Source organism: Coregonus clupeaformis, unplaced genomic scaffold, assembly GCF_020615455.1.
Source record: "Coregonus clupeaformis isolate EN_2021a unplaced genomic scaffold, ASM2061545v1 scaf1051, whole genome shotgun sequence".
NCBI classification, from domain to species: Eukaryota; Metazoa; Chordata; class Actinopteri; order Salmoniformes; family Salmonidae; genus Coregonus; species Coregonus clupeaformis.
Window position 1 is genome coordinate 102,441 of NW_025534505.1, and position 24,469 is coordinate 126,909.

Sequence of the window (24,469 nt, forward strand, 5' to 3'; positions counted from 1 at the left end):
ACCCACTACCTTGGCGTTACAAGCGCCGTGCTCTACCAGCTGAGCTACAGAGGACCACAAAGTACCTGTATGCACACATCACTTCCGCATTGGCGTAAGGATGCTTGGGCATTTCCGGTTACCGGAAAAAAACATTAGACAGTGACAGTAGACCGTTATGATGGCAGAGATGACGTTTACAAGGTGTTTGCTGGAGTTGCCTAAAGTACCTGTTAATGATATACGGAGGGTCGTCCGGACATCCAGTATGACACCACGTAGCAAACTGGATAAAGGCTTCAAATTCTAAAGTTTACATCCCATCCTGAGATTTAACCGGAAATACGTCATGCTCGCCTGTGCATATCGCCTATTGACAGGAAAATGGTTCAGGTCAATTTAGCGAAATTCAATTAGTGCAATTGGTGTTCTGGGGGCCGAATATGTTATTTAAACATTTGCTGGATAGGTTTCAAATTGTACTCTTGAAAATTACAGAATAGTATTCCATTTTTTCATGAACCCCAGCCAATGTACCGCGTCAGTGCTATCCGGGATCCTTGGGACGTCCATACCCTCTGTTGAAGTGGAATTTAAAATAGTTAAGGTTAGGGAAGGGTTATGGTTAGGGGTTTCCCAAACTCGGTCCTGGGGACCCCATCGGGTGCACGTTTTGGTTTTTGCCCTAGCACTACACAGCTGATTCAAACAATCTACTGATCATCAAGCTTTGATTATTTGAATCAGCTGTGTAGTGCTAGGGCAAAACCGAAAACGTGCACCCCTTGGGGTCCCCAGGACCGAGTTTGGGAAACGCTGCGCGCGGCGGTAGGGACGTCCCAAGAATCCCAGATAGCATCATGTACAGCTCCGCTGCTACTCCAAGAAAAGCCGTATAGCCGCCTCCAGTAGAGGGCGACTACAACAACTCGTGTGCAGAATGCAACATAATTTAAAGTCAAAGAAGAGGTTTCAGATTCGGGGAGGGGGGCTGGCCCTTTTTGTTCTGCTGGAGAGTCGTGCTTGAACCGTGAGTAGGAGCATAACAGACCGATAAGAAAGCATAGCGCCACGGACAATCTTATCAGGCCAGGCAAAGAGCGTTCAACCCGGAGGAAAGAAGACCGACGCAAGGTTTCGCACTAGAGCCGTTCAGACAGCGGTTCTCGGGTCATCAGACAGGCAGCTTTTGTCGTTACAACTCTGCGTGTCTGGGGGTACTGGAAGGGGTGGGGGTTTAGCGAGTACGGAGAAGACTACACGCCGAGAGGAGGGGGCTGGAAGTCTGCAACTCTTCCAGCCTGAAGGGGCCGGCGCTGTGGCCATAGAACCCTGGACTGTCTAGTGCCCGCGCGGTTAAGTGGATGGGATGGAGCCGGGACCATCTGGCGCTGGTAGGTCTCTCTCTTTTCTCTGTCAATGGTGGAATTTTTGCTTATCTTCATCTATAGCAGCAGATGGTAACATGCAATTGGCCACATTTTTTAAAACGGGCCGTCATATCTGGTGCAGCATTCTCTTATGCTAGCAGGCTGGCTGAAAAACCCCGTCCATCACAACGATTGTGGGAATTTTTCAACCATAGCTCGTGCACTATACGAAATTACTTATCATAGCGAGAGACGGGTCTTTTGGGCCCACTGACAATGTCCAGGGTCAGGGGCGGGGGCAGAGGGACCGTGGGAATCTCTGGCAAGGAGACACGAGGTAAAGTCCGCCTCCACTACTCAGCACCCCTCTCACTCACACACCCCGTCTGTTTTGGCAGTCTGGGTTCTACATACATTTTTGGAATGATAGAAAACGTGCACGGATCCAAATATTATTTATTCACACCCCACCAAAATGAATACACAATGAACTAACTCAAGTCTATGTGAACACCACCAATTAGTTATGTATTTGAATACTGAAATGAGTGGCTATTGGACAACCTCCTTACATTGTGATTATTATTTAGATTAGTGCATGCTATAGAAATTAAACCACACCATTGTAAAATGGATGTCAACATTTTTACATCAAGGTCATTCCAATTTAATGTTCATATTGGGTAATGCTAGAGTTATTTACAGATTAGTAATTTAGCAGACACTCTAATCCAGAGCGATTTACAGTTAATGTATTCATCTTAAAATAGCTAGGTGGGACATCCACATATCTCAGTCATAGTAAGTACATTTTTCCTCAGTAAAGTAGCTATCAGCAAAGTCTGTGCTAGTAGGGGTGGGGGGGAAGTCAAGTGTCAGTGTTAGTTCACGAAAGGCAAGTAATGGCATATCAAAAAGCATGTGTTTCGCTTTTGTTACTTAATTAAAGTGGGCAGACAGCCATACAACTCTAGATATTATGATGACCTGTGATATTGGTCCCGTGTAGCTCAGTTGGTAGAGCATGGCGCTTGCAACGCCAGGGTTGTGGGTTCGATTCCCACAGGGGGCCAGTATGAAAATGTATGCATATAACTTAATAGAGGTTTAAATGATAAAATGTAAAAATGTAAATATTATGACGCTGTGCTTTAGTCTGGTCTGAAGTCCAGTGTGTGCATAATCAAATCTCATGTAATTTTAGTGACACTCTAACCAAGTCTGAACCTGATCACAAACAGAAGATTTAGTGACAAATGGAATGCGAAAAGTTGATATCACAAAGATTGGTCCCCAGGTATTTGTGTTAATCACAGTTATGTTAGCTAAAATTCACTGTCATTCAAATGGAGTAGGCCTATAGTTTGACAGCTTGTTGACACTCAAGTATGGAGTTGTTTGTTTTTAGAGAGGGGGAGGGGGACAAACAGCTAATGGCCCCCAGACCTGCCCATCTCCAGAAGTCGGCTTCTCTGACTAAAGCTACATATACTTTGATGTGTAACTTTAAGCAACTACATTGACTGACTGGCCTCCAGATTTGCGACTAGTAGGATTTTGCTGAACCTGTATAGGACACCATTTACACATTAATATTAGTCAGTTAACCAGTAACACTTAAAGGAAAATTCCACTCAAAATATATCTTTTGGTATTTGTTTCATTAGTCCACTGTTGATCATATGATGCAAAACGCAGCATACTGTGACACTTTCTGTATTTTCAAAGTTTTATGTCTTGATTGCTGACATGCAAAACATTTTGGGACTGTATCAGCAGTGGATGAATGAAACAAATACCAAAATATAGTTTGGTGGTATTTTCCGTTAAAGGTCCAATGCAGCCGTTTTATCTCAATATCAAATAATGTCTGGTAGCAACTAAGTACCTTACTGTGATAGTTTTTTTTAACATGTAATGAAAACAATCTTCTTAGAAAAATGTAATTTCTCAAGCAAAAATGTAGCTAGGACTGTTTGGGAGTGGTCTGAGAGAGGGGCCTAATTGGAGGAGCGTAATGTGAAGGATGTGTAACCTGAAAAATAGCTGTTATTGGCAGAGAGGCGGTCCAAAAACCCCACCCAGCCAAACAAGCTGACATTTCAGGCGGTCTTTTCAAACAGCTCTTACACTAAAAGTGCATTATCATAATTTTCACAATATTATTCCAACCTCAGTGTGGAAATATAAAAAAACATAGGAAAATCATGTGTTTGACTGCACTGCCCCATTTAACACGGACTCTGTCCTCAAGACTAGAGTTAAGCTACTAAAATGTTTTATACCTGTACCTCAGGACAGCATTTGAATATTTATATTAACCTAAACCTATAAATAGTTAAGTCTTAGCTATATCACCATTCCAGACAGCTATTAGACATGGAATCATCTCTAGTGATGTCAGCACGGGAATGGATGTGGGAATAGTGTGTGTAATTCCATTTTTCAATGGTAAAGGAACCCGGCCTAAACCAGACTCCAGAGAGATGGAAAGGGCCCCAGTGCCAGGGAAAGACTGCTATTGTCTGGGGATGTGTGAGCCCTGGCTCCACTTCTCACCATCTGCCTACACTGGCGTGGGGCGTGCTGCCGGTGACGTGTGTGTGTGTGTCTGCAATTGTGCATGTGTGTCAGTGTGTTTAGCCTACTCTGTGTCAAGACTGTTGAGACTTATGCCGTAGGCGTACACACACACACACACACCTCACTGTTTGTCACCTTCAGTAGAATACCTAGTCTTATGTTATTTATCATGCCAGATTGCCAGTCCATAGTTGGCTGCTTTTTCAAGGCCTAGTGAGCGTATACATCCATGACTGACTGCTATGCTTGACTAGAGGATTTCCATGCTAGCCTTTTAAACCACAAGCTCTCCACTCAGCTCAGCTATAGGCCTTGCATGTGAGAGAGATTCATGACAGGGGAAGAGGCCGCTCGGTCCTAATGTGGAAACACTAACACTGCTTCAGGATGAAGTAGAATATAAAACTTGGAAAGGCGTCTGCTAAATATAAATAATGTAAAAGGCCAAGGTCCCCCCCCCACCCCCCCACACACACACACACACACACACATACACTACCCCTCCACCCACCCACTGCCCCTCCAGGTTTCCTGATCTCCATGACAATGCCAGTGTTGCTGTGGAGTCTCCATGGTAAGGCTGGGAATGTTGGGGTGGACCCCTGTGTTTGTGTGTGTGGTAGTGGGGGCTCTCCCTCTCTCCCCATCCCCCCTGTCTGTGTGATGGAGGAGGAGGGCAGCTGGGGTCTTTGTTGTGATTGTGAGAGGGCTGGTCTCTGGGGAAGCAGAGGTTAAGACATGGGCTGGACAAGGCTGGGCCCCCTCTCATGCAGGGAGGAAGGCAGGAGTCTCACATTTGCCAGGCCGATCTCGAAGTCGTACACCTCTTGAACTTCACATACTTGTTTTCCTCACTGCAATGCGCTAGTTAGTGCACATTACGTTTGTGTATTGTATTCACTCTCCGCTCAATACCAAAGTTTCAAATTATGTGTTTGAAAAGAGGCTAGCAGTAGCATTCATGTCAAACTAAAACATCTAAATGCAGGCTTTTAGTCGTCTTCTGTGACCGTTGGATTGTATACCTATGCTACTATCGCTAACTAAGGCACATTTGTCATCGTGCCATCTTATATAGGCTGAGGTAATTTTGATTATTTTTAATACATGTAGGTGTTTTAAACTAAATCACACTAGAATCCCTTGTGAGGCTAGCCTACTCTCTACCAGTTTCTAAACGTGCCGGTGTGTTTAAGGAAAAGTCTATCTTTCTTTCAGTGTGTCCGGCTTGGTGAATCCAGCGTCGCCCTAATGTATTCTTTTTCTCTCTCTTACCCTTAATTCTCATTCAACCACCAACCACCCCTCTCCCTTCCCTTCTCTTTCGTTCACACCCTCCCTCCTCTCACCCTAATCGCTTTGTTCCTCCTCCCTCTCTCCCGCTATTATCCCTCGTCAATATCCTCCTCTTACCCCCCTCTCTCTCTCCCACATACCCCATATTTTGCCGCTCAATCTTTTCCTTCCTCTCCGTCTGTTGCCCTTTTCTTCCTCTCTACTTATTCCTGTCTCTTCCTCTGACTCGTCATCCCATGCCCCCTCTCTCTGCCCGTCATCCCATGCCCTCACTCTCTGCCCGTCATCCCATGCCCTCACTCTCTGCCCGTCATCCCATGCCCCTTCTCTCTGCCCGTCATCCCATGCCCCCTCTCTCTGCCCGTCATCCCATGCTCACTTTTCTTTCCTCATTACTCCATTTATTTCCTCATCTCCCATACCCACATCCCTACCGTTTCTGCCCTTGCCTAAACTTCCCATACACCTTCCCTAAATTGCCCATTTCTACCACCACACCCCTGCCCCTCCAGTGCCCATGGGGCCCTTCCCTCCACCCATGCAGCAGGTGTTCCAGGCACCCCGCCGGCCGGGCATGGGCACGGTGGGCAAGCCCATCAAGCTGCTGGCCAACTACTTTGAGGTGGAGATCCCCAAGATGGACGTGTTCCATTACGAGGTGGACATCAAGCCTGACAAGTGCCCCCGACGGGTCAACAGGTAGAGTAACATGTCACCCAGCATAGTCTCGTGTACCAGATCTCGTCCCCTGTGAGTAATAGCCTGGGGATTGAGGTTACCCAACTCAACATCTGTCACCCAAGTGTCCCCAACTATACAGTACCAGTCAAAAGTTTGGACACACCTACTCATTCAAGGGTTTTTCTTTATTTTTACTTTTTCATTATTTTTACTATTTTCTACATTGTAGAATAAAAGTGAAGGCATCAAAACTATGAAATGACACATATGGAATCATGTAGTAACCAATAAAGTGTTAAACAAAGCAAAATATATTTTATATTTGAGATTCTTCAAATAGCAACTCTATGCCTTCATGACAGCTTTGCACACTCTTGGCATGCTCTCAACCAGCTTCACCTGGAATGCTTTTCCAACAGTCTTGAAGGAGTTCCCACATATGCTGAGAACTTGTTGGCTGCTTTTCCTTCACTCTGCCGTCCGACTCACCTCAAACCATCTCAATTGGGTTGAGGTCGGGGGATTGTGGAGGCCAGGTCATCTGATGCAGCACTCCATCACAGCCTGGAAGTGTGTTGGGTCATTGTCCTGTTGAAAAACAAATGATAGTCCCACTAAGTCCAAAACAGATGGGATGGCTTATCGCTGCAGAATGCTGTGCTAGCCATGCTGGTTATGTGTGCCTTGATTCAAAATAAATCACAGACAGTGTCACCAGCAAAGCACCCCCACACCATAACATCTCCTCCTCCATGCTTTACGGTGGGAACTACACATGCAGAGATCATCCGTTCACCCACACCGCGTCTCACAAAGACACGGCGGTTGGAACCAAAAATCTCAAATTTGGACTCTAGACCAAAGGACAAATTTCCACCGGTCTAATGTCCATTGCTCGTGTTTCTTGGCCCAAGCAGGTCTCTTCTTCTTATTGGTGTCCTTTAGTAGTGGTTTCTTTGCAGCAATTCGACCATGAAGGCCTGATTCACACAGTCTCGCTCTGAACAGTTGATGTTGAGATGTGTCTGTGACTTGAACTCTGTGAAGCATTTATTTGGGCTGCAATTTCTGAGGCTGGTAACTCGAATGAACTTATCCTCTGCAGCAGAGGTAAATCTGGGTCTTCCATTCCTGTGGCGGTCCTCATGAGAGCCAGTTTCATCATAGCACTTGGATGTTTTTTGTGACTGCACTTGAAGAAACTTGAAATATTCTGTATTGACTGACCTTCATGTCTTTAAAGTAATGATGGACTGTCGTTTCTCTTTGCTTATTTGAGTTGTTCTTGCCATAATATGGACTTGGTCTTTTACCAAATAGGGCTATCTTCTGTATAACCCCCTACCTTGTCACAACACAACTGGTTGGCTCAAACGCATTAAGAAGGAAAGAAATTCCACAAATTAACTTTTTAAGAAGGCACACCTGTTAATTGAAATGCATTCCAGGTGACTACCTCATGAAGCTGGTTGAGAGAATGCCTAGAGTGTGCAAAGCTGTCATCAAGGCAAAGGATGGTTATTTGAAGAATCTCAAATATAAAATATACTTTGATTTGTTTAACACTTTTTATGTTACTACATGATTCCATATGTGTTATTTCATAGTTTGATGTCTTCACTATTATTCTACAATGTAAAAAAATAGTAAAAATAAAGAAAAACCCTTGAATGAGTAGGCGTGTCCAAACATTTTGACTGGTAGTGTAAGTGAAGCAGTGGTCCACTTGATCGCTAACATTTTCCCCAATGTTTTTAAGAGCCACAGAATATGGACTGTAGAACTGCGCCATAATCAGAGCTTGGGAGGACCACACTCTATATAGAAGTCTTATTCTGTAGAGGTTGAACAACTTCTCAAGATGATTCAGAGATCAGGATTTAACTGAACAGATATAGACTCACAGTTCATTAGCGCACCATGACTATGACACACTAGTCCAGTATCCACCATTTCCTAGGCAGGATATGATTAATGGTCTTGGAGAGCCTCATTGTAGGGTGGTCATCATTGGCCAATCTATTCTAAACCCCAGACATTGGTTTCAATGGTTGGCCAATTGAGCTGCTAGTGTTTCTTCCTCCGATTGATTTGACTGAGGATTTATTTCAGCTGTTGTACAACCTCATAAAGTGTAACTCAACTGTTTTTATTTCCAACAACAAAAATACTGGACCCAGAAGAGAAACTTCTCTCCTCTCTCTCTCTCACTCACTCACTCACTCACTCACTCACTCGATTAACAGAAAAGCTGAGTCAAATCTGAAGTTTTACTTTGCAAGATGAAAATGTTCCATACTAAGTACACACACCAAACACATCTTAGAGCTTCCTGCTTCATTCTTACTTAGTAAGAGTTTTTTTCAGACAAAGGGTCCAGGCAGGCATGCGAAAGGTCAACCCCACATGACCTCTCCTTTTCAACCCGACCACTCTACCCCCCACAGTTAGACGAAGGCCAAGGCACCATGTATTCGGAGGTGCTGGGTCCCCACAGCTACCTCCCCCCTTTCTCCTAGGGATTCCCCCACGACCATGAGACCATCACCTCTCACCAGCTGTATCCTGCTTGATCAATAACCAATCGAATCGGGTCTTCCCTGCTCCCCAAAAAACATCCATCCAGATTTCTGATAGGATGTTGGGTTTAATTTGGAGCACTACATTTGTTGTCAGATGGTGGTCTTTTGTGGTTTTGTCGGCTCTGGTGGTCATGATGGTAACCCTGGTGTGTTTGACTCTGTTGCCCCCTGCAGGGAAGTGGTGGAATACATGGTGCAACACTTCAAGCCCCAGCTCTTTGGCGACAGGAAGCCGGTGTACGACGGCAAGAAGAATATCTATACGGTGCTAGCGCTTCCTATCGGAAGTGAGAAGGTAGGCGTTAGGGAGGGAAAGTGTGTGTGCTATACATTTGAGCAAGTCCCCTTTCTACTTCTGTCTAGCCATTCTATCGCTTTGTCCTGAAACCCCCTCCCATCTCCCCTCCACCTAAACTACACTCCTCCGTTGTTCCATCTACAACTCTTGCTCATCCCTCTCTCTCTCCCTGAAGGTGGAATTTGAGGTGACTATCCCCGGGGAGGGGAAGGATCGTATCTTCAAGGTGTCTATCCGCTTTCTGGCCACGGTGTCATGGCGTCTGCTCCAGGAGACGCTGGTCAGCGGGCGCCTGCCGGTCCCCCTGGACTCTGTCCAAGCCCTGGATGTAGCCATGCGCCACCTGGCCTCCATGAGGTACGGTACACTGTGTACATTAAAGCACATCCACGAGTGGACACCAGCACACACGTGCGCGTACACACACACACACAGACAGACACAGACACGTAGGAGGGTACGCACACACACACACACACACACACTATGAAAATGAAAAGAAAGCAAAGGCAGAGAAGCTTGTGGCTAATAACAAAGCTAGGATCTATGATGCACAGACAGTCAGAACACACACGCACGCCACAGGACAACACTGTATGCATGTTGTCTTCAAACAAATTGAAAGGCATATGTTTGCCTTGAGGTGTGAATGTTTAGTTATTTTAGATTTTTTTTTAAATCTCAAACAATAGCAAGACATTCCTGTCAACCTTGTTGAACAGCGATTTAGTTTTAGATTCTATTATATTTACATACCTAGAGGAGATGAACGGAACAACAGATGCCTGATAACTGAGAACTGTGTAAAGGTGTCACATGGACAGAATCTAATAATCAGACAGTTACTTGGAAGCTTGACCAGATCACAAGCTGTTGAATCATTCTATTGGGCTTATGTCTGCGAAGCCTTATAGGTGACACAGAATTACTGGACAATGAATCATGCTGTGGTGCTGAGACTCAAATGAGTCATTCTCCATAACGTCATTTTTGTCATCAAGGTATACTCCGGTGGGACGATCATTCTTCTCCCCACCTGAAGGATACTACCATCCCCTGGGTGGGGGGAGGGAAGTGTGGTTTGGTTTCCACCAGTCTGTACGCCCTGCCATGTGGAAGATGATGCTCAATATTGATGGTGAGTCGGCTGAGTCCCACCAGACAAGATCTAGTCTAGGGTATGAAGTCACAGATCTTGTTGCATAACAAAGTTGCGTCTATATTATGGAATGAAAATGTATGATGACTAGAGGTGATATCTTAAGTATGCTCTTACAGTTACATTCACAGTGGTCTATGATTTCAACATCTGTTTTGTGTGGTGTAAAAATTCACCTCAGATCAATGCTTAGAAATGACTTAATTCTATACTATTGGGTTGTGTTCATTAGGCACCAAACGGAAGAAAACTGACCGAAACAGGCAGGAACTACCTGGATTTGTCCTATAAGAAACTCTCCTTTTCTGCTGAAACATTTTCTTATATGTTTTCCGTTGAGTGCCATAGCGAACACAACCCAATGCTTAGGAATAACGGAATCCTATACCACTGGGCTTCTGTCTGCGCTGCACCTCACTTCCATTCAGAATGAATGCATTACTTACTTACTGCTCTCTGTCTCCCTCTAGTGTCTGCCACGGCCTTCTACAAAGCCCAGCCGGTGATCGAGTTCATGTGCGAAGTCCTGGACATCCGCAACATAGACGAGCAGCCCAAGACCCTGACCGACTCGCAGAGGGTCCGCTTCACCAAGGAGATCAAAGGTGGGCCGTTGAACAGTGAGTGAGTACCTTCCACACGCCATGCCGCCTGCCTCTCACCAATGCCCCCCCCTCAGACGATCCCCTCACATCACTCCTCACTCCACCACTCACCCTTCACCACTCATTTCACCACTCATTCCTTCCCTACTCACTCCTTCCTCAATCACTCCACTCCTCCACCACTCACTTCACTCCTTCTCTTATCTCCTCTTCCTCACTCACTCCTCCACCCCTCACTTCACTCCTTCTCTTATCTCCTCTTCCTCACTCACTCCTCCACCCCTCATTCCACCATTTCCTTTTCTTACCTTGTCTTTGACATTCATCCTAATGGATCCTTCTGCCCCCTGTTATTTTCTACCCCAGGGGTCTCCCCAGAATGTTTTCATAGTGTGAAGCTCATCTTCAGAAAGTATAAATCCTCATCACCTCTCTCAGTCTACTCTATCCTGAATTCTGCATTTCTGAATTTCTCTAAACAGCGTGATTGAAAGCACTACTATACGTTTTGTATTAGTTTTCATAAAGAAATACATTTGAAAGTCCACATGATGGCGCTAAAGAGTGAACGACTGAAAGATTGGTGGAGCGGCGCCTCTGTGCATACAGCCTATGGGGAGAACTCTGATGTCCTTCCCTTCTCCTCCACCCTCTCCCCATTTACGTCTGTCCCCGTGCCATCACTACTGTGGGCTCTTATCTTTGTGTGTGTTTGTGCCCTGCTGTCGGTGGGCGTTGCCAGGTCTGAAGGTGGAGGTGACTCACTGCGGTCAGATGAAGAGGAAGTACCGCGTCTGCAACGTCACGCGACGCCCCGCCAGCCACCAGACGTGAGTAGTGTCACACGGTTGATCTGACTGATTCTCCCTGGAGAAGGGATGGTTTGTAGATCTTCCCAATAAAAGTCATTACCTATAAATCATCGGTGTCAGTTGGGAAATTGGTCTTTGTGATTTCTGAGTAAGGATATGGTCCATTACAAGGATGAATGTTTTTGTATTATCCACCTTTTTGTAGTATTTAGTGAAGACACCAGTGGTTTTATAGAGGCGCTTGCATCAATGTGAGACATGGTGACTATGGAGGGGCGGCAGGTAGCCTAGTGGTTAAGCAACCAAAAGGGCGCTGGTTTGAATCCCCGAACCAACTAGGTGAAAAATCTGTCTGTGCCCTTGAGCAAGGCACTTAACCCTAATTGTTCCTGTAAGTCGCTCTGGATAAGAGCGTCTGCTAAATTACAAAAAAAAAAAAAGTATTCTGTGTTAGAATTGTACATACTGACATTATCATCAAGTCATTTGTCATCTTCTTTATTACACATTCCCTACCAGGTTTCCTCTGCAGCTTGAGAGTGGACAGACAGTAGAATGTACGGTGGCCCAGTACTTCAAGCAGAAGTACAATCTGCAGCTCAAGTATCCCCACCTGCCCTGCCTCCAGGTGGGCCAGGAGCAGAAGCACACATACCTGCCCCTGGAGGTGAGGAATATGGGACCGCTGACTCTTCTAGAGTGAATGCATTCAATCCAATCCAGTTGCTTTATGTGTTTGAGAAGAAAATTCCTGTAATGTTTTTGGTTCTGTGTCCCTGCAGGTGTGTAACATCGTAGCAGGGCAGCGCTGCATCAAGAAACTGACAGATAATCAGACGTCCACTATGATCAAAGCCACGGCTCGCTCTGCACCGACAGACAGGAGGAGATCAGCCGGCTGGTGAGTCAGTGGCGTCGTCTGGTGACTGGAGGCTGCAATGCGAAACAACCAGCCATGAGCATGAGAATTGGCATTAATGTGTTAATGAATTTAACACAGGCCATCCAACACAGATGAACACATACTACTACTAGACTTGAGGGAACTATACATAGTAATGACTTCCTATTATTCCTGTCTCTCCACAGATTAGATGTGAATTGACAGCACAGCATTGTGCAGTGTGAATGAATAACACACATCCTATCTATTTTCCCCGTCTGTCCACAGATGAAGAACGCCAACTTTAACCTGGACCCGTACATCCAGGAGTTTGGGATCAAGGTGAAGGATGAGATGGCGGAGGTGACGGGGAGGGTGCTGCCTGCGCCCCATCCTACAGTATGGAGGACGGGTAAGAGATATCACACTTGTAGTACGGCCACATTAAGCACACTTTCAATTGTGTGTACTTGTGCTAAAAGAATGCTGTGTACTTGGTCCAGCAAAGTACATATATAATGTGTGTGTGTGTGTATGTATATATGTGTATATGTATGTTATTTATAATATATAAATATATATTGATACATTGACAGTAACAACAGAAGTAGCCCACACAACTACTCACCAGTAGGCTATAGAGTGGTGAGGAGGAGGAGGAGTCTAACGTGTCCGAAAGCGACTTCACCATTCGTTTTCTGGATTCAGGTTCACTCAAACATCGTTTTAAGCTTTGTTTTACTATTGACAGTTACTGCTGATTTCGGGATTGTATATCGATTCGCTCTCCTTAAATATTTGTCATCTGATGTATTCGTTTTAGTCTCTGAATTGTTTCATCGAACTTTTCACTGCCAGCTCCTGATATCAGGGTATAAAAACTACAATCTATGTCCTGAATTAGCCTAGTGTGCATGTGCGCCCAGCTATATCCTGCTGGCTAGCCAAACTTTATAAATACTGCACCCTCAACATCAAAACTCCTTTGCTAGTTATACAATCATGTAACTAAGAAATTTGCTGGAAAGCGACTTGAAAATTATTTATTGTTTTGTTGAATAGTCATGACTGGTTCGAGCGATCTGTCCTAAGACAACTGTGGCGAAGGATATCATTGCTACTTAACGCGGATCCAAGTTCAGTTTTGAGATCCAGCGGCGTCATTGACGTAGGTTTAGCTGAACGTTTCTGACTGGTCTTGGATCTGTGACAACGGGCAACCTCTCCCCACTTTGCTCAACGATCATGTAGTGATTTTGCCAACACAGCCAGATATGTACACAGTCTTGTATCCTTAACCTTTTATAAACTGACTTTTGTTTTTGTTGATTAAATCGGACTTTATTAGTATAAAGAGTAATCCAGGAATGTCACAAGTTAATTGACTCGAGAAAACCCAAGAAAATAGCAACTCAACAGAGCACCAACGGCTACAATGAATGACTAAATTACGTCCGGACACAAAGGGTCCACAGAGTTCCTCCTCCTCACCACTTTATATCAAACCAGGCTTCTGGCTTCAGAAGTCAGTCCCCACTACAGCAGTTGTGGATTTCACAGAGTGCAAACAGCCCTGACATTGATCTGGTTCTGAAGCTTTTGTCTCCCACCTGTTCCACCTCACAGAACCGGGCCATCGCTACGCCCAACCAGGGGGTGTGGGACATGAGGGGCAAGCAGTTCTACAACGGCATTGAGATCAAGGTGTGGGCCATCGCCTGCTTCGCCCCGCAGAAACAGTGTCGGGAGGAGGTGCTCAAGTAAGTACCCTGCTGGGAGTGGGGGTAGTGTGGAAAGGGGTGTCTGAGGTGGATATCTTCAGGCATCGTATTAGAGATTCCTGTCAGAGTGCAACAGTATTTATCTAAAGAGAAAATATGTACTGTTCTTGGCTTTGCTAGGTAGTTTTGTGTGTTAGAGTAGTCTTATTTGGAGCTTTACTTGCTGTGACATGGATCATGTTCATTAGTGCACACTACGGGAAATGTTCTAAAACATTTTGCAATTGAAAATGAGCATTCCTTTGGAGAAGTCCAGGTGGTACCTCCCTGTTTCAGTCTGTTGTCTTCTGTTTGGTGCCTAATAAACACAGTCTTGGCTCAGCAGACAGCACCACCATGTGAAACCGGTTCCTTTCCTAACAAAATAATGTCTCCACTTTCCTCAGGAACTTCACAGACCAGCTGCGTAAGATCTCCAAGGATGCTGGGATGCCCATCCAGGGCCAGCCGTGTTTCTGTAAATACGCCCAGGGAGCCGACAGTGTGGAGCCCATGTTCAGGCACCTCAAGAACACCTACTCTGGACTGCAGCTAATCATTGTCATCCTGCCTGGAAAGACCCCTGTCTATGGTAAGATTGGCCTCATTCATGCTGAATGATTCACTTACTTAATTCTCTATGTTAGAATTCATTAACCAAAATGTCAGTTTACTCAACTTGCTTGACCACCACCCTTACACTAATATATTTTATATAATGTATTACCTTTTACTTTGGCAAAGTGCAGAAACAGACATCTATGATACATTGAATGTACAAAACATTATGAACACCTGCTCTTTCCATGACATAGACTGACCAGGTCAATCCAGGTTAAAGCTATGATCCTTTATTGATGACACTTAAGTTCACTTAAATCAGTGTACAGTGAGGGAAAAAAAGATTTGATCACCTGCTGATTTTGTACGTTTGCCCACTGACAAAGACATGATCAGTCTATAATTTTAATGGTAGGTTTATTTGAACAGTGAGAGACAGAATAACAACAACAAAATCCTGAAAAACGCATGTCAAAAATGTTATGAATTTATTTGCATTTTAATGAGGGAAATAAGTATTTGACCCCGCTGCAAAACATGACTTGGTACTTGGTGGCAAAACCCTTGTTGGCAATCACAGAGGTCAGACGTTTCTTGTAGTTGGCCACCAGGTTTGCACACATCTCAGGAGGGATTTTGTTCCACTCCTCTTTACAGATCTTCTCCAAGTCATTAAGGTTTCGAGGCTGACGTTTGGCAACTCGAACCTTCAGCTCCCTCCACAGATTTTCTATGGGATTAAGGTCTGGAGACTGGCTAGGCCACTCCAGGACCTTTAATGTGCTTCTTCTTGAGCCACTCCTTTGTTACCTTGGCCGTGTGTTTTGGGTCATTGTCATGCTGGGATACCAATCCACGACCCATTTTCAATGCCCTGGCTGAGGGAAGGAGGTTCTCACCCAAGATTTGACGGTTCATGGCCCCGTCCATCGTCCCTTTGATGCGGTGAAGTTGTCCTGTCCCCTTAGCAGAAAAACACCCCCAAAGCATAATGTTTCCACCTCCATGTTTGACGGTGGGGATGGTGTTCTTGGGGTCATAGGCAGCATTCCTCCTCCTCCAAACACGGCGAGTTGAGTTGATGCCAAAGAGCTCGATTTTGGTCTCATCTGACCACAACACTTTCACCCAGTTCTCCTCTGAATCATTCAGATGTTCATTGGCAAACTTCAGACGGCCCTGTATATGTGCTTTCTTGAGCAGGGGGACCTTGCGGGCGCTGCAGGATTTCAGTCCTTCACGGCGTAGTGTGTTACCAATTGTTTCTTTGGTGACTATGGTTCCAGCTGCCTTGAGATCATTGACAAGATCCTCCCGTGTAGTTCTGGGCTGATTCCTCACCGTTCTCATGATCATTGCAACTCCACGAGGTGAGATCTTGCATGGAGTCCCAGGCCGAGGGAGATTGACAGTTCTTTTGTGTTTCTTCCATTTGCGAATAATCACACCAACTGTTGTCACCTTCTCAACAAGCTGCTTGGTGATGGTCTTGTAGCCCATTCCAGCCTTGTGTAGGTCTACAATCTTGTTCCTGACATCCTTGGAGAGCTCTATGGTCTTGGCCATGGTGGAGAGTTTGAAATCTGATTGATTGATTGCTTCTGTGGACGGGTGTCTTTTATACAGGTAACAAGATGAGATTAGGAGCATTCCCTTTAAGAGTGTGCTCCTAATCTCAGCTAGTTACCTGTATAAAAGACACCTGGGAGCCAGAAATCCATCTGATTGAGAGGGGGTCAAATACTTATTTCCCTCATTAAAATGCAAATCAATTTATAACATTTTTGACATGCGTTCTTCTGGATTTTGTTGTTGTTATTCTGTCTCTCACTGTTCAAATAAACCTACCATTAAAATTATAGACTGATCATTTCTTTGTAATTGGGAAAACTTACAAAATTAGCAGGGGATCAAATACTTTTTTCCCTCACTGTAGCTGAAGGAGAGGAGACAAGAACTGCAACGGTTTGTGTCAAGAACTGCAACGCTGCTAGGTTTTCCACGCTCAACACTTTCCCGTGTGTTTCAAGAATGGTCCACCACCCAAAAGACATCCAGCCAACTCGATATTAGGTGTTCTTAATGTTTTGTACATCGGTGGATAATAGCTTCAGTTTAGCATTTATGGACCTGTACTTAATTTCTGCCTGTTATTGGTCCCGTGTAGCGGAGGTGAAGAGGGTGGGAGATACTCTCCTAGGAATGGCCACTCAGTGTGTCCAGGTGAAGAACGTGGTGAAGACGTCCCCCCAGACCCTCTCCAACCTCTGCCTCAAGATCAATGTCAAGCTGGGGGGCATCAACAATATCCTGGTGCCTCACCAACGGTAAACTTTCACCAACTCTCTCCATTGGGTTGGGTTCATTATGGCACGCAAAGTCCCTTCCTTTTTCAGTCCGTTTTGTTCCGTTTGGTACCTAATGGATACGACCTTGGTCTGAATGTGCTCTGGACGGAAACCCTTTTATGTATATGAGCACTCTTTAAAATCAGATGAAAACTCCTATGAGTTTGACTGAATTTGTCCCTTCTCCCTTCCCGTCTCACAGGTCAGCAGTGTTCCAGGAGCCTGTCATCTTCCTGGGGGCCGATGTAACACACCCCCCTGCTGGAGATGGGAAGAAGCCCTCCATTACCGCTGTAAGGCTGCCTCTACAATACTACACCATGTTAACACAAATGATGATGTATTAAGAGGACATCGTATTTTAAGAGGGAGGGATGAGGAAAAGCATAAGAGGTGTAGAAGGGGAAGACAATGCCACAGCGCTGACTCACAGACAGGGAGGAAATGACGTCACCCCGATCCTCGCTATCCCACAACCCTGTGGTTGGCTGTGTGGTTGCCTAGCGATCATGACAGGCTGTTGAGTCACTCAGCCCTCTGTGTGCGTCTGTATGTCCTTCTGCGTGTGTGCGTGTGTGTCAGCGCATGTAGAGGTGGGCAGGAAGGATGACTATTTTTCTCACAGTAACAAGACATAAGGCTACAAGGTTATAGATGCTGACGACACAGAGCTTCTGACACCGCCTATCCTGTGCCTATAGAGGATGCTAGTGCTCACATTGTGTCATTGGCTAGAGGTGAATCATAGAACACTGAATTAAATATTGATGTTTTGGGTTGTCTATCTAGTCTTATGTTTCAGCTCATCTCTGTATTTTCAAAGCTTTTGCTTTTTAGGAGTGGTTTCTGAATTTTGGGCCCGGATTCACAAAGAGTCTTAAGAGTAGTAGTGCTGATATAGGATCAGTTGCCTTTTGGATAATAGTGAATAAGATTACATGGACAGGGGGACCAGATCATAGATCATCACTGCTACTCTGAGACGCTTTCTGAATACAGGCCCTGGTCTGTGTCTGTATGGCTGGTCCCCTCATTTCTCTCTCTCATTCTCATCCCTCTCTCTGTTTTTTCTCCCCTCCCTCTCTCTCTCTCCAGGTGGTAGGCAGTATGGATGCCCACCCCAGCAGGTACTGTGCCACAGTCAGGGTCCAGAGGCCCAGGCAGGAGATTATCGAAGACCTTTCTTATATGGTGCGAGAACTGCTGATCCAGTTCTACAAGTCGACCCGCTTCAAGCCCACCAGGATCATCTTCTACAGGGATGGAGTCCCTGAGGGGCAGCTGCCACAGGTACTTACTGGTCTCTGTCGTTGGGGGTTATAAATAGTTATCAATAGAGATGGGGATCCATTTTGGATTATTCATAAGTGACAGAGTTGGATTGGCCAGATCAATATATTTTTACTCACTTTGACCAATAGGCCTAGTAGTTTATAGCAGTTAAATAATGGTACATAGTTAATCTCTGAATAAGTATGATCGATATAATATAGCATGTGACAATAATGCACAATACTGGGAAGAGTTACAGAATGAGGTGAGCAACGCACCTATCTCTAAAGATATCAGTTGGCCAGATAACGAGTAAATATTTTAATTTTTCTGCATAGATACTCCACTACGAGCTTCTGGCCATCAGGGATGCGTGCATCAAGCTGGAGAAGGACTACCAGCCTGGTATCACCTACATCGTGGTCCAGAAGCGCCACCACACACGCCTCTTCTGTGCCGACAAGTCTGAGAGAGTGAGTCAACAGTCAGAGCTATTCTAACCATAACCTATATCATGCTTTATAGGTTTCACTGTAGAACAGGGGTCTCAAACTATCGACACGCGGGCCAAATGCGGTCTGTGAGCTTATTTGATGTGGTCGGCAGTTGTAATATAAGGATAAGCGTTTGGAATGAAATATCGTGGTCCTGTATGGTCTTTCCTTTTTCTGTAGATTGGGAAGAGTGGTAACATTCCTGCAGGGACCACAGTGGACACCAGCATCACTCACCCGTTTGAGTTTGACTTCTACCTTTGCAGTCACGCGGGTATACAGGTGAGTGGGGAGGAGCTTCCTGCTGCTGTCCAGCTGTGTTTGTCTAACCTGAGCCATTCTAAACCTCCTGGCTCGGGAACCACATGCGGCTCTTTAACGCCACTTTGTGGCTCCATGGCGATTTTTAATTTGTATACTTTTAGTTAATCCTTTATTTAACCATAGAAATCACAGACGAGATTTACATCTCCAACAAAGCAGCATGCATATATTTACACGATACACAACATAAAACATAACAATGAATGTAAGTTAAAACAGAGTGTATAAGAAAACTTAAAAGAGCAGGTTTAAAAACATATAGTTAGGGCCCTGTGTTTTGCACAATAATGTGACATAGGAAGATTTTCTTCTGTATTTTAAGCCTTATTCAGAAATGAGAATTACACCAAAAATGAAAGCAATTGTCTGAGGATGGTGCTGGACCATCTGACATGAAAAGAAAAGGGGACAGTTTGAAGTTAATATCCAGGCAAAACACAGGGCCCTAATACTAGTTATTCATGTTTTCAAATAATCCTCCCTCTTGAGTGTTGAAATGGTCTTTCCTCACTACACTCTGCTCTGTAGGGGACTAGTCGGCCCTCGCATTACTACGTCCTGTGGGACGACAATCGTTTCACCGCCGACGAGCTGCAAATCCTCACCTACCAGCTGTGCCACACCTACGTGCGCTGTACCCGCTCCGTCTCCATCCCCGCGCCAGCCTACTATGCCCGCCTTGTGGCCTTCCGTGCCCGCTACCATCTGGTGGACAAGGAGCACGACAGGTGAGCATGGTGGTCTAGTTAACGTTTTAAAGGGTACATTACACTTAAATATGTTGTCAGATGTTTAAGACCTCAAATGTAGTCTAATGTTAAGATGAATTCAAGTTCCATGGCATCGGTTGTGTAGATCCAGCTGTATGCCTCAACCCAAAATTAATGAAAAAGATGAGCACTATATAATTTCCAGATCTTATTCGGTACTTATTGCGTCCTGTGTCTTTCTGTCCTTACTGTAGTGGGGAGGGCAGCCATGTCTCTGGTCAGAGTAATGGTCGGGACCCCCAGGCTCTGGCCAAGGCGGTGCAGATTCACCACGACACCCTGAGAACCATGTACTTTGCCTGAGCAACACCCCACACTACCATCACCGCCACCACCACTGCCCTTAAGACTCACCATCCCCCGGTGAGGGGCCTGGGAGCCCACTGGAAGCCTTCCACCTCCCTTCCTCCCTCCATGGCTGTGATCACCCACACACTCCACATGCCTCTCATGACTGACCAACCACAGCCGAACCAACCCCAGTACCAGAACTATACACCCCTCACCTGATCAACCCAGGCAGACTCTGCAGCGTCCTGCACAACGGTTATTATTATCATTATTGATATTATTATTAAGTGTTTATTTGTATTTACTTTACCAGGACTATGTGTTTTTATCTAGACTTAAAAGAAACACAAATGGGTATTGTATTGTATGCGACCTTCCACACTCCTTTGTATGTAAGTATGCAATACGGAGGGGAGGAAAACGGGCGCTGAGCTGCCCCGAGACTTTTGACTGCCACCACAATGCTGCCTCTTACCTATCCGCGCAGCGGATGCCAGTGTTCTGTTCCAAGCCCCTGGTACAACAGGAGTCATGGGGCGGGGGGAGGAGCGACAAAAAGGACACTTATTATCGTTGTAACTTTTTATCATGAACTCCATTCTTATTGTTGCTGTTATTTTAATGGCCTTGAGGCGCGCAACGGGTGGTATGGTACATTAGCACTTAGCGATTAGCATGTAGACAACGCCGCCCACCCTGCACCTAAATGAAGTGTCTATGTCTGGGTGAGGCTAGACCTCTGCTCTTAATAGTGGAAATAGAGAAGAGATAGAAAGAGCAGATGTAGCATATTGTAGATACATGAGACTAAGTCCTTCTTAACTGTATCTGTGCAGGTTGGGGAGTCTCCTCTTGCCTAGAGAATTAGCCAGTAGAGAGAGAGGCCAATGTAGAAGTTAGAGCGACCATTGCATTGAGTGTATTGAATATACTTGAATATACTCACACCCCATGCACCTAAACCAGCATTATTATTATTAACCAGCCAAATGTGATGCCTACCAATGGAAAAGGGGCACTTATGTAAACAGGAAGAAGATAATCTTTGTCAGTATGCATTTATTCTGCGAAGGAATTACGAGGCACTTTCTTTACCTGATTGGTTTATGTTACTTCAGAATGGGGAGATGTGTCTTCCCTCAGGCTTTACACACACACACACACACACACACACACACACACACCTACATAATACATATTCTCACACCTACAACCTCTCTAAGCTTGCTGAACCGATAGAGTAACAGTAGCAATACAAGGTCTTCATCTTTTCTATGTAGGTATGAAAGCAGCAAACAGACGTGTGCCAGAGAACACTGAATGAAAAGTGTTTCTCCCTCACTTTTAGCACTTGACCTTGGCTATATGATCATTCTACACCATTCTAGCTACATATTCCAACCTATGTCAATGGAGATGATGTACACACCAATACACTACGTTGACATACACCTACACACACACACCCATACTGTACGCACACTTAGCGCCTCATTTTTAATTTTGTACATAGCTTGTCCTCCTACCCACAGACATCGACCACAGCATCGTCAACACAAGCACACTCATGCCTCCGCACCCCCTCACATTCTCCTACTGAGTGTGTATCGAGCCGCCTCCACACATGCACTTGCCCCCTTAAAACCCCTACATGAATACTTGCCCCCTCCTTCCAACACCACCACCCTTTACCCCTATCCATACCCCCCTCAATCATCTGCCTCATCCCCCCTCCCAGCCTAGTGTATGATCCCCATTGGTGCGCTGTGTGCATGGACAACACAGATAGGGGTTTTGCTACACAGGTTATTGGGGGGTACTTACTCAGTATGCCCTGCCTTCACTTCTGATCACTTTCTGACGCATGTAACACATTTTTATTATGACTGGATATTCTGAGCCACCTTATTTTAGTTTTCCTAGAGATAGGAGCTTATTGTGCTCACTTCTGCCTGTCAGTCATAGCCTCAGTTGTGTAAATAAGTGAACTGAAAGGCTGCTTTTTGTTTTCTGTATTGTTGTGATGAGTAGTGTCAGAGTATATCCTCAAGGGGGTACTATGTGAAAAGTAGTCTGACGACTTTCACTTCTTGGCCTTCAAGCGCCTCCAATCATGTCTGATGGGTAGTGTCAGAGTGTATCCTCAAGGGGGATGTTGGAAGGGAACAACGATAGAGATTTAATGATATGCCAATTTTGGGGGGACTCATGTTTATGAACTTCTGCAATCAAAATGCTTTTGTACACCATTTTACTGACCCCAGGTGTCCAAGGTGATTTGTATATAACCTGTAATGAATTTGGGCTCACCAATGTAGCGGGGACTTTGCAGTTGGGGTTAGTTCCCCCCGCCCCGCCGCCCGCCCCCTCTGTGTTCAAATTCAGCTTGGGTAAGCCCAGCACCACTGATCCAGATGCAGTTCTTATCTTCACTCACTGAAGACACAAAGCACCTTGCAACGGGGGAGGACAACATGGAATTACCCTGAGAAAAGCATCATGACGAGGACACAAGCGAATCTGCTCCACCCAGCCTCACTGACTAAGCAATATGAAAGCCACTGATCAAGAACAGTCCTTGTCATAGCACTTCCCAATAGGTTGAATGAAAGGACATGGAAGCAACTTATTTTGGCTCTGTATGATGTAATAGTATGGGGACTCTGTTGGGGAGGGCTATTTTTTAAAGAAAATAAATTTGTTTTTTATTACTCTTGTTGATTTTTGTTGTGTACAGACAAACGTAATGCATTTATGGTCAGTCCTGGAAGACCCATGTGTATGCAGGTTGTTATTTACTGACATATCTGTAGCCTAGCCTAGATCACATCATAAAGCTCCAACCACTATCTCCGAAACCAGTGGCGATCAGTGCCGTTTATGGTGGAGGAAGATTTTCTTTTTTTATGAGCATGGCCTTATTTCTATTACAGCATATTGGATGACTGTCATTCATATTCCATTCACCCAGTTCAATGTAACATCGATAGCTTTAGGCTACTCCATGATACTCTAATTTTCCCTATACCCATCATGAGGATGCTACAACCTAGCCTATGAATTAAAGTTTACAACGTAGGTGCACACAGGTCGAGATAAATTTGAGGTGACACATGGACAGACAGTGACACATTCAATACCGCCTTGCACACTCTTGCCTGCATCTAGCTTATCTAGGGTGTAATCATTAGTCCAACAGTTGCAAACGAGAGTTTATATTGGACAAATTCAGGTATTTTTATCCCCGTTTCGTTTGCTTCCATTTAAGAAATGTTTTTCAACAGAATTGGTGGAATGAATACACCCCTGATCATGCGTAAACCCAGTTCACTTTCATAGCAGCCACGTTGTATTCCTTCTCGCCTCTATGCGCTCTCCTCCTCTCACCTTTTCCCTTCATTTGTGGACTTCAATGCACAACACATCAGCTGTATGTGACCAGGTGAAAAAACCTTTCCAAGCCAAACCATGTCATAATCGCTACACACCGCCTACATCGTTGTCCCCATATTAGCTAAAGTAACGTCCTAGTCAACATAGCTTATAGAACTAATGTGTTAGTAAACCCGCTACAATCATGCAGTAACTTTACAGTGTCTAGTCAGTAAGCAGTTTAGCAGTTACACCGGCGGGCCCCGGTGGCAATAAATGTGTAAAACCAAAAGCTTACTTTGACTTGGAAGAGTTCCAGTGTTCTGTTGGATAGTCATAGCCAGCTAGCTAACATAGCATCACTCTGTTTGAGCCTGGTGTTTGAGTAGGCTAAACTAGCCAGCTGCATTTGCTAGCTAAGTAACTGAAACTGAAAAAAAAATGACACTCTCTCTCTCTTGCTTCTCCTTCATTTTTGAAGAAATGTTTTTCTTGAAAACTGTTCAACTATTGTCTTTCTCTCTCTTTGAGTCAACTACTCACCACATTTTATGCACTGCAGCGCTAGCTAGCTGTAGCTTATGCTTTCAGTACTAGATTCATTCTCTGATCCTTTGATTGGGTGGACAACATGTCAGTTCATGCTGCAAGAGCTCTGATAGGTTGGAGGACGTCCTCCGGAAGTTGCCATGATTACTGTGTAAGTCTATGGAAGGGGGTGAGAACCAAGAGCCTCCTAGGTTTGGTATTGAAGTCAATGTACCAAGAGGAGGACGGAAGCTAGCTGTCCTCCGGCTACGCCATGGCGCTACCCTACAGAGTGCTGTTGAGGCTACTGTAGACCTTCATTGTAAAACAGTGTGTTTTAATCAATTATTTGGTGACGTGAATATATTTAGTATAGTTTTATCTAAAAATGATAACTTTTTTTATGTTTTAACATTTTTATTTTTATTAAATTCACTGAGGAGGATGGTCCTCCCCTTCCTCTTGAGGAGCCTCCACTGTCTGAAACCTTATTCCATTTAA

The 24,469-nt window shown here is 44.9% G+C and overlaps 1 protein-coding gene across 1 annotated transcript; it reads left to right on the plus strand.

Annotated features, from left to right (window-relative positions):
• Positions 1-847: 847 nt before the first annotated feature.
• ago1 (argonaute RISC component 1) lies at positions 848-22,779 on the plus strand. The gene is given in 21 exon segments (XM_041902384.2): positions 848-1,373; positions 5,741-5,927; positions 8,666-8,786; positions 8,965-9,146; positions 9,791-9,927; positions 10,419-10,553; positions 11,296-11,383; positions 11,885-12,032; positions 12,148-12,238; positions 12,241-12,266; positions 12,537-12,635; positions 12,637-12,660; positions 13,875-14,008; positions 14,416-14,600; positions 16,737-16,896; positions 17,120-17,210; positions 18,013-18,207; positions 18,528-18,662; positions 18,864-18,965; positions 19,536-19,735; positions 19,972-22,779. Coding segments are annotated over 21 exon segments (2,574 nt in total). The 5' UTR covers positions 848-1,348; the 3' UTR covers positions 20,081-22,779.
• The last annotated feature ends 1,690 nt before the right edge of the window (positions 22,780-24,469 follow it).